This window comes from Oryza sativa, chromosome 4 (genome assembly GCF_034140825.1).
Source record: "Oryza sativa Japonica Group chromosome 4, ASM3414082v1".
Classification (NCBI taxonomy): domain Eukaryota; kingdom Viridiplantae; phylum Streptophyta; class Magnoliopsida; order Poales; family Poaceae; genus Oryza; species Oryza sativa.
This window is the reverse complement of record NC_089038.1, coordinates 11,649,613-11,660,423: the sequence shown is the minus strand read 5'-3', so window position 1 is coordinate 11,660,423 and position 10,811 is coordinate 11,649,613. Positions and strand designations below refer to the sequence as shown.

General features: G+C 42.2%; 1 protein-coding gene across 1 annotated transcript; it reads left to right on the top strand.

Annotated features, from left to right (window-relative positions):
- The first annotated feature begins 2,792 nt into the window (after window positions 1-2,792).
- On the top strand, window positions 2,793-4,573 carry LOC4335346 (glycosyltransferase BC10-like). Its single transcript, XM_015778383.3, has one exon. It carries the CDS (start codon window positions 3,108-3,110, stop codon window positions 4,344-4,346), a length of 1,239 nt encoding a protein of 412 aa, XP_015633869.1. The 5' UTR covers window positions 2,793-3,107; the 3' UTR covers window positions 4,347-4,573.
- The last annotated feature ends 6,238 nt before the right edge of the window (window positions 4,574-10,811 follow it).

The following is a 10,811-nucleotide window of genomic DNA, read 5'->3' as shown; positions in this document are numbered from 1 at the left end:
TGGTTTCTTTTATTGCAGGTTATGGAGACAGAAACGGGTGACTTTTGTTAACTAAATTTGCACGATCTCTTAACAATTTGTAGTACGGGGAAGAAAAATTTCTGAAGTGTGTCACAAGTGCTAAACACTAGGATGGTTATTTACCTACAGGGTAGTATATTATATATATGTATTAAATGCTCTATTTTGTGTCCGCAACAAATAATGGAACAACTCTATACTTTTTTAACATATTTTTTAAGCGTATATTGCCCTCGTATATTGTATACTGAAGTATATTGTATACTGAAATTATTATATATAACTAATTATTGTAAAGATTTATTCTGTCCACGTAATATGATCATAAAAATATTTGTTTTGCTAACATGAAATATTAAAAATTATTAAAGACAATTTGAATTGCACCGTAGCGTTTAGCACGGGCATATTACTAGTTTTAGAAAAGTTAATCCAACTTTCATTTCTTGGAAGTTTCATTTTAAGGAGGAATTTGCTCAACATGTGCATAGTCTCTCCTGCGGTTTTTGTCAATAAATAAATAAATAAATATTCACATCTTTAGAGTAACTACTGTTATATAGCATTTAGTAATATGTCCATGCATGTGTGTGGGCTTTCGTCCTAGTTATAGTAATAGTCGACAACCCCACGCGTTGCCATAAGAATAAAGTATAAGAACTTATATCAAAAATATATATTTAAAAAATATAATAGCCTTTTCAGCTTTAAAATATGACTTTTACAAAGTTATTCTCCACACCAAACCAATGTGGAGGCACAACTTCAAGAAAGCAACGACGGGGTCGCCGCCATGGACCTCGGTAGATACCTCTTTCGACGGTAAACACCGCCCAAAAAAAAAAAACTAACCTGATACAAAAGAAAAGGCCAATATATATGTATGTGGCACGTAGGCCAGCCCATGTATATGCGTCTAACGTACACAACGAGAACTCTGACTAAACTCATCTATATAAGCTATATGCAGAAATATTAAAAAATTGCAGCTAAGTTACCTTTTTAGATAATAGAAACTTTATTTAGACTCAGTTAATTACATAAAGATGATGCAATCAAATTGAATCACTGTGTACCCTGGCCTTTGCATAAAATGCATATAGCAAAAAAAAAAAATGAAAGAAAGAAACAACCAGAACACCTCTCAAGTACAAAATTTTAACATAAACATATCACGTAGCGGCTAAGTTACTAATGGTAGATGCTTAATTAAGTTATTAAGCATGGCCAAACTCTTGGCATGGAACAATCTCCACACATAATGAGCCCACCTAAATAATTTGATTTGGCCTTATCATTTCCCCGTGTTTTGCACCCAAATTAAAAGCAACAAATTTCGCATCATTATTTGAGCCAGACTGTTCAACAACGGCTGATGCATTAGCTAGAGCATCAGGCTCCTTAGACATATCACAAACAAACATGAAGTTTGTTGCGGGAGACTAATAATGAAGTAATCAATCATCCGTTTTAAAATACATCATATGTATTTTTTACGGAAATGCTATTACCGGTGTCCCGTCCAGACGGGACTAGCTATTTTTATGGTTCTAGTTGCGCAATCACTCGCGTCTATCTCATTTACGCTGGGACAAGTTGTCGGGATTTTTCTTTTTGGTTCAAACAAAACTCAAGACTGGCGTGGGGGAAGGAACTGGCATATCCAGCGCTGCGCCGGCATCGACGGCGATGGTCATCTTCCCACGGCGCACTCCAGGTTCTTCTTCTCGCTCTCATTCCCCATTACGCCCACTTTATTCCCTCTAGTCCAAATCCTAAATGCTCCCCATCTGTTCTAGGCTTCGTGTGAATGTTGGTGATTATTCAAGGGGGGTGCTAGCCCGAGCAGTGATAACCAACATTGGCTAGAATTGGCTTTGATTTATAGGGTTCAGAGTTAGTGGAGAAGGAACAGAGTTAACTCCTTGCCAACATGGGCTATATAGAGAGGAAGGTAGTAATTGTTTTACTTGTAGACTACGACGCCTAAACAATATTTATAACACTGGTAATATTTTTTTATAGCGATCTAGGAACAGTGCCAAACGATGTGGGGGCATTCATGCAAGTAAATTTGTTACTTTTAAATGATGCATTCATAGGAGTAAATTGTTACTTTTGAAGGTGCAGAGCTAGGAGGTTGGGAGCAAATGGAAAACTCCGTATAGTATTTTTTTTTTTACTTTTGAAATGTGGGGAGACAGTAGAAAAATAGAAAACTCGAAAAGAAAAACTAGATGGTAAATATTTTACGAGAAAACACAAAAATCTGAAGAGATGGAACGAGAAAATATAAAAATCTGGATGGTTAATATTTTATCGGACCCTTTGATGAAGCACGGATGAGATGGAAAGAAGAAAAAAAATACACAAGGTAAGGTGGTGAAAATTGAAAAAAACAGACAGGGAAAGATGGTGTACGGAGGAAAAGTGGGCTGGTAAAAAACGAAAAAAACCGGATGGAGGGAACGTTGTGCGGCGCTCGAACTACTGTTTCGAGCATTGCGCGCGTATTAGTGCCGCCATACTTTTTTAAGAAATTATAAATATTTTGAAAATACAATTTAATATTTTAACGTTTCTGAAATGTTTTGAAATTATTTGAAAAAGACGATTTGTCACTTATTCATAAATGGTGTATCTTATAACTTTGTTATGACCATTTGGATGCTAGTATGTAAGAGATGACATAGAGGTAAATTAAATGGCCTTTCCCAAGATAAAAATAAATAGAGGTGCAAATTAAATTAGAGGGAAGGGAAGGCAAGGCAGAGAGAGGGCCAATGAGCCGAGGAACGCGCGCAGACACATGCACGCACGCAGGGCCGTTCCCTCCCATCGCATTCGCATTCGCAATCGCTAGCAGCTGCCCGCCCAGAGTGTTCGTCCGCGCGTGCATGTCGTTGCATTGCCACCACCGGACGGAGCAACGACGACCGGGCACCATCTCCGGCCGGCCGGGCACGGGCAGACATCGCCAGCTATCATCTGGCCATCGCCTACGGTGAGCAGTCATCGTCGTCCATCCGATCGAATCGCCCCTACTCCACGCGGGTGTCGCCGGCCGCCGCGGTTCGTGGTCCGCCATGAAGCCGGGATTGCTGAAGTCTCGGCGGAGCAGCGCCGGGGACGAGGAGGAGGGATCTGGCGGCAGCGGCGGCCTCCCCACGGCGACACGGAAGGAGTGGTGCTGGTCGTTGGGGATTCTCCTCAAGGCCGTGGCGGCGCTGCTGATCCTGATGGCCGGCGTGCTGATCGGCCTGGCCACCAGCGCGAGCCTGTCCTGCTACTACGTCGAGGGCAGCGGCAAGCAGGCGGAGGCGCGGCGCGGAGATGGAGGCGGCGGGGAAGGGGGGTCACGGTGTCGCGACGACGGGTGTGGCGCGGCGCTGAGCTTCCAGCGGTTCGTGCAACCGCACCCGCCATGGGGGCACTCGATGAAGGACGAGGAGCTGTTCTGGCGCGCGTCCATGGCGCCGCGCGTGGAGGAGTACCCGTACCAGCGCGTGCCCAAGGTGGCGTTCCTGTTCCTGACGCGCGGGCCGCTGCCGTTCGCGCCGCTGTGGGAGCGGTTTTTCCACGGGCACGAGGGGCTCTACTCCGTGTACGTGCACGCCCTGCCAGAGTACAGGCTGAACGTGTCGTCGTCGTCGCCGTTCCACGGCCGGCAGATCCCGAGCGGCGACGTGTCGTGGGGCTCCATCACGCTGGTGGACGCCGAGAAGCGGCTGCTGGCGAACGCGCTGCTGGACTTCTCCAACGAGCGGTTCGTGCTCGCCTCCGAGAGCTGCGTGCCGGTGTTCAACTTCCCGACGGTGTACGAGTACCTGGTGAACTCGGCGCAGAGCTACGTGGAGTCGTACAACATCGACGTGCCGCAGTGCGCGGGGCGGTACAACCCGCGCATGGCGCCCGACGTGCTGGAGGAGCAGTGGCGGAAGGGGTCCGAGTGGTTCGAGATGAGCCGAGACCTCGCCGCCGACATCGTCGCCGACCGGAAGTACCATGCCATCTTCCGCAAGCACTGCACGCCGTCGTGCTACCCGGACGAGCACTACATCCCGACGTACCTGCACCTCCGCCACGGCGCGCGCAACGCCAACCGCACAGTCACCTGGGTGGACTGGTCGCGCGGCGGGCCGCACCCCGCGCGGTTCGGCAAGGCCACCGTCACGCCGGCGTTCGTGCAGGCCATCCGCAACAACGGGACGCGCTGCGCGTACAACGGCAAGCCCACCACCGTGTGCTACCTGTTCGCCCGCAAGTTCGCGCCCAGCGCGCTCGGGCCGCTGCTCAACATGTCCACCACGCTCCTCGAATTCTGACATTTTTTTTTTGTACTTCTCCGGTACTACTAGTAGTTTGTTAGCTGATCGATGGATGATTCCTTCCATGTAAATTTCTGTCTGTCATCCCGACTATCCTTAATTCTCCCAAATTTGCCTCAAAATGAATATACCTCAAAATGAATATATAGATAGATTTCTCCAAATCGAGTATATATACTAGGATACTTCCAACAACTATGGAGTGGAAATAATTGCTCCGATTCTAGCCAGTGTCACGCATAGTATAACTGTCTACACTGCAGCAATGCCATTTAAGACATTTTTTTTCCTTGTGGAGCGAATGGGAAGATGGGGCCGGCTCCAAAAGCCGAAAGATATATTCCCTCAGTTTTTTAATAAATGACATTGTTAATTATCGAACACATGTTTGACCATTCATTTTATTCAAAAATTTTACACAATATATAAAAAATAAATTATGCTTAAAGTACCTCGTGTGATAAAACAACTCACAAAAAAATAAATTATAATTATGTAATTTTTTAAATAAGATAAATAGTCAAACGTGTGATAAAAATCAACGGCGTCATCTATTAAAAAACAGAGGTAGTATAAAACAAATACAATAGCAATCAGCCCGAACCAACCCAGAATTGATAGTGTGATACTCCTAAGTATTTTTGATTGGATGGCTGACATGTGGGCCAAGTATTTATCTCACTACTATAGAAATGGTCTCTACAGACAGCCAAAATCTATTTTTCGCAAGAGGCTGAGCGACCCCGCCTCCTCCTAGGTGTTTGTGAAAATAGAGATTATCATAGGTGGGATGTCCAGTCGAGTGGAAAAATCGTTTTTTCACAAGTAGGTGGCTTAAGGCGGCCGTATGAGAAAAACGATTTTCACAAGTGGACGACATAAGAGGATTGTTTTTGAAAGTGAATTTTCACATTTTTGAATTTTTTTAGGCACCAAAACAAAATAAAAAAATATTTTTTTAATTTTAGTAACCATCCATAAACATTTGCACACCCGAATCACAATACACATCATTTTCTTTTACTAAATACAAGTATATAGGACTCAAACTCAAGACCTCACGGCATGTTTGGTTGGAGGGAGTTAGTGATAGGGAATGGGAGTTTATGATATTTGGGAGTTTAAGTCTATAGTTTGATTGGAAGACTTGGGAATTCAAGAGGGTTCGGGATGGGGAATTAAGGGGTCCAACTCCCACCAATCTCTTACCTGGGGGAGGCCTGTTAATTCGTGAGACTTGAAGGGAATTCAACGTGAAACCAAACAAGCGATGAGGACTAAAAATGTAACTCCCATGACCAATCCCACCCTCAACTCCCTCCTTCAAACTCCCATTCCTCTTCCCTTCTCTCGCCAAACAGGCCGTCATAGTCCACACGCATCCCTCCTAACCACCACACTATCTAGTTCTTACCGTTTGGAGTTGATGCTATTCTTTTGAACTTCACATCAGTGAAACTTAAAACGTTTATTTAGTACTCTAAATAATCTTAAATGAAAAAGTCTTCCATTACAAAGTTGTAAATCTGGTCAACCCTATAACTTTGATGTAGCGCATGTTTTCATCAGAGATCGTTCGAAGCATAGATATTAAATTTTGTAAAAATACATGTGAGATTTTTGTAACAAATGTTTCAGCCTCTAAAATAATCTCAAATAAAAAATTGTCAACTACAAAACTGTAGATATCATCAAGATAAAAAATTTTGATATAAACTTTATCTTCATCCAACTTTGTATGAAAAAGTTAGGTGTAGATACATGTTTTTTCTTAAAAAAATGATTTTTCAAAAGTGAGTGGCTTAAGCCGCATGTCTGCGAAAATCGATTTTCACATGTGCACACTCAAACCGCCCGTTTGCGGAAATGAGGTTGCAAGTGGCTTAAGTTTCCATACGTGAAAATAAATTTTTAAAGGTGCATGCTTAAGACGCTCGCCTATAAAAAATTTGTAGGTGAGCAATTTAAGCGTGTGCGTGTAAAATCGATTTTTATTTACGAGCCTTGACAAGGGACTCTCCTAATTTTCACAGATGGGTCTTCTTTTGACCCCACCTAAAAAATAAAGCGGATGTTTGCGAAAATAGTTTTTCTAGTAATGTATGTGTGGCCTATATATATATATGGTATAGTCACTCAAATTTAGAAGATAATATGTTAAAGAATCTTGTTCGAAATTGTGAAGGAGGGGAAGGGTCATAGTAAGACCCACTACCGTGATATAGCTATTTGTGCACAAATTTGGAGATGTCACTCACTGAGCTGAATGCCCAAACAACCGAAGTGTATAAGCTGAAGATGTCACCTTCATAGTCTCGTAGATTATAGATGGATTTAAAATCATACATTTATGAAGGGGTGAAAACGGATCAGATAAAATCGCTCCGAATCCATCCGAAACGAGGATATGGTATATGTTTCCAAATAGTATGGTGCGCTTTCGGATGTGGATGTGGTATCTCTAAAATCCGGCATATGCGGATTATTTAATATTTCTATTGGATTTTCTGATAGACCGTTTACACGGATAATCTGAAATTATCAACCCTGATGTACCACTCTGTCTGAATTATCAATCTAGACATACCAATGACCTAATTCATAAATTAATTAATCTAGACTCCTTATTCTGAGGCTCTCACCACCTCATCTCATACTTGCGTAATTATTTTTTATATAGCACTTAATTAAGCATACAGTTGTGATTATAGTTTTGGTGAACACGGCATGAACTCGTGCACGGATCCTGATTGCAGGCCCTGCCGTTCTTCATCTTCTGCCCCCTTGCAAAGGCGTTTGTCCTCACGTTCCCACTGCTCCCTTAATCGGCGAGCTTCCTCATCCTCAGCTCTTGAGGCCATAAAAATTTCTTGGATCGGCGTGTAGTCCTTATCTTGGGCCTCCCCAGCAAGTTCGGATCCGAGTCGGAGAGGGAAACTGTAACACCCTAAAAATCGTATATTAATAAAAACGTGTAAACTTGTTAACTTTTTTAAAACATGGTGCTTTTTTGAGTGCTTTGCTTGAATCGACCCAAGTAAGGAAGCAACTTACAATCACAAATTGAATTACAAGATAATTCGATAATCTCAAATAAATAAAAGACAACACAAAAAAGGGAAATTTTTAATTTCCGATACTTATAAATACAAACAATGAATCAATCATACATTCTCCGAATTAAAGATTATACAAGTAAAATAAGAATTAAGTACAACCCCCAATTCCGAATTCTCCTAATTGAAGTATAAAACTAAAGTAAAGATTATACAAGTAAAATAAGAATTAAGTACAACCCCCAATTCCGAATTCTCCTAATTGAAGTATAAAACTAAAGTAGGGCCACCTTAGTTTCTGGGTTCGACTCCCCATGGGAGCGAATTTTTCAGGATTTAATGACACTGTGCTTTCAATGGTAGGCGACGTACTCGTCGACAGCGAGACGCCTATGGTGACTTCGTCAATTTTAAGGATGATTTATCGGCCCAGTCTTCGAAGATGCTCATAGGGGTAGGGTTTGTGTGCGTGCATTCATAGGGGTGAGTGTGCGTGCGTTGTGAGTGTCTGCGTTATACTATGTAATTTTTTTTAAAAAAGAATGTCAATTATCACTTAATTCTATAAAACTACTACAGATGGAACCCACATATATTATGGGGAATATTAATATGTGACCTTTCCAGTAAATAACAAGCAATAAATCTAGGACTTACAATTAATAAAACTAATTAAAAGCCTAATTTCAAAAAGTCTAACTCCTTTTGGGCCAGAACCTCAGCTGGCCCAACACCCTTAGTTCCAAAGCGGAATAAGTTCACGTTAGGTCCCTCAATTTGTCACAAAGTTCGAAATTCATCCCTGGATGATAAAACCGGCTACAACGCATCCCCAACTTAAAAAACCGTGTAAACGAGGTCCCTTGTCAATATTGTCCCTGGTTTTGGCTAATGTGATGCCTACGTGGCTCTTGTGATTAGATCTTTGTTCTGCATGGCATTGACGTGACAAATATGTGGCAATCGATCTAGAAAAATAATAAAACCCGTGGGACCCACATGTAAGTATCACACATAAAACGATAAAAAAGGGTAGGGCCCATGTGACCCTATGTGCCATCCTCACTACCCCCTCTCCTCTCTATCCTCTCTCCTCTTCTTTCTATCCTTCTGTAGAGTCTCACTACGGAGCGGCAGCGGTTGGAGCATGCTAGCGGAGTGGGACGGGTGCAACGCGGTGACCGGTGCATGCCAGCGGAGCGGTGGCGGCGGTAGACCGTGGACGGAGCAGCGGCGAAGGCAGGCCACGGGCGGTGAAGGGGGCAACAACGGTGGAGATGGCCGGAGGAGGAGCTCGAGCAGTCGTCGGCGAGCGCGGCAACTATGGCAGGTGCTATAGCAGTTGATGACGACGGTCCGCTCCATTCCATCGGCCTGATCCAGCTACCGTGCTTCGCTCGCCCTGCCGCTCCGCCCACCCCACTTCATCCCTTTGCTCCGCTCCGCCTGAGGCTTGCCGCCGCTTCAGAGTGGGACTCTATAGATGATAGAGAGAAGAGGATAGAGAAGATAGATACAAGACGGGAGTAATGAGGATAAAATGTGGGGCCACATAGGCCCTGTCAGGGTTATGGATACCACATACCCAATAGTAATCGATTCAGCTCGGCGGGGCCCACCATATACCATGTCTTATACGGAATCAAACTTCGTATATAGAAGGAAATCCGGATAAGGAAGGACAAATAGAGTTCTATATGGAAATGACAAAGACTACCCAGATTGTATCCATATTGGTCTCCCTAGTTTTACTTGGACAATGGGTTATCCATGGGTATAAATACAAGCCCCCTAGGAGGAGAGGGGGCACAGCCAACATACACGGAAGCCACAAGACCAACACAACATACACACAAGCCAACACACGTCACCAGATATCAACATTAGAGATCAGATTAGCCTTGGCAAACCCCATCAGTGCCCACGGGGGCCGACAAGAGGGATCTAGCGGCATCTCTCATCTCGACGAGTTCATACTCGAGGAGGAAGACTACCCGTCGTCAACTACGAGTTGGTGTTCATGCCGCCAAGTCAACGATGACCAGATAGGTTATCCCAAATATTGTATTTGTGTGATCCAGATGAATAAAGAGCTACACCGGCTTCGGCCAATAGGATGTAGGGCTATTACCTGTCAGATAAGGGGCCCGAACCTGTATAAAAATCTCCGTCTCCATCTCTTTTACCTCAATCTCGCATATACCCTGGTACCAACGATCCCCATACCATCCAAATACCGTAGTCGTGATCTCAAACATCGATAGGCCCCCACCATTTTTATTATTTTGTGCGTGAAACTAACATGTGAGTCCCACGTGGTTTATTAATTTTTTCGGATCGAATTGCCACATAAGAGCCACGTCAATGCCACTTGGGATAAAGACCTAGCCAAAGGAGCCACGAAGGTGCCACGTTAGCCAAAACCCGGGAGAATACCGCCGAGGGGTGACTAGGTAGTGCACGGTAGTGGGTTAATCCTAACCAGAGATCACTCCATTCCATATATAAATCCCCCTTTAAAGATTTATATCTTATAAATCATATATTATTTTTAAGATCTATTTACATCATTGTACTCTACTCAAAATATGTGCTAAAATGAGATCCATGTGGAATATATTCAAACATTTTATCAATTTAAAAGCAATTTATTTAAATTGTAGAAATAACTTAGATATGCAATAGAAGTAATTCTCTACTATAAGATTAGAAGTAATTACACTATAACTGGATTGTAGTAAGAAACTATGTGGAGTAAATTCACAACCAAAGTGTAGAGAAGATTTTCAAGTAAATACATTTATGAAAGTAAGTTTAATAAAGTCTGAAAGCAATTTACATAAATCATAAAAAAAATAACTTAGTACGAAATGGAAGTAAGTTGTTACAACATTAGAAGTAAATCCGTTATAGGGATGAAAAACATGAGTTTATCAAAAAATTAAATTTAATCGGCACCAAATTGTGGAATTGACTAAAAACAATAATAAATGTAATCTACTCAGAGCACTATGAATGAAGTAACTTAATCAAATCTAAAAGTAATTTTTATATATGATAAAAGTAACTTACATATATAATAAAAGTAATTTACCAGTATAAATATTTTTTATCATAATATAATCATGTAAGATATTGTTATAATGATTTAATTACAACGAACACAATGGTGTAATCGAAATATAGATCGAATAAGTAATCTATCTATCTTCTATCTATCTATCTATTATATACTAAAAGTCCATTAAACTTCCTAGAAACCCTCCTAAGCCGCCACATAGGACCCCTGGAAATGCTCCTACGCCGCCATGTGGCGATCTAATAAATTATAGAAATTCTAAAAAAATATTAGCCATCGATTTTCATTTAATATATGGTGGGCCCATTATTTTCAACCATTAGATCT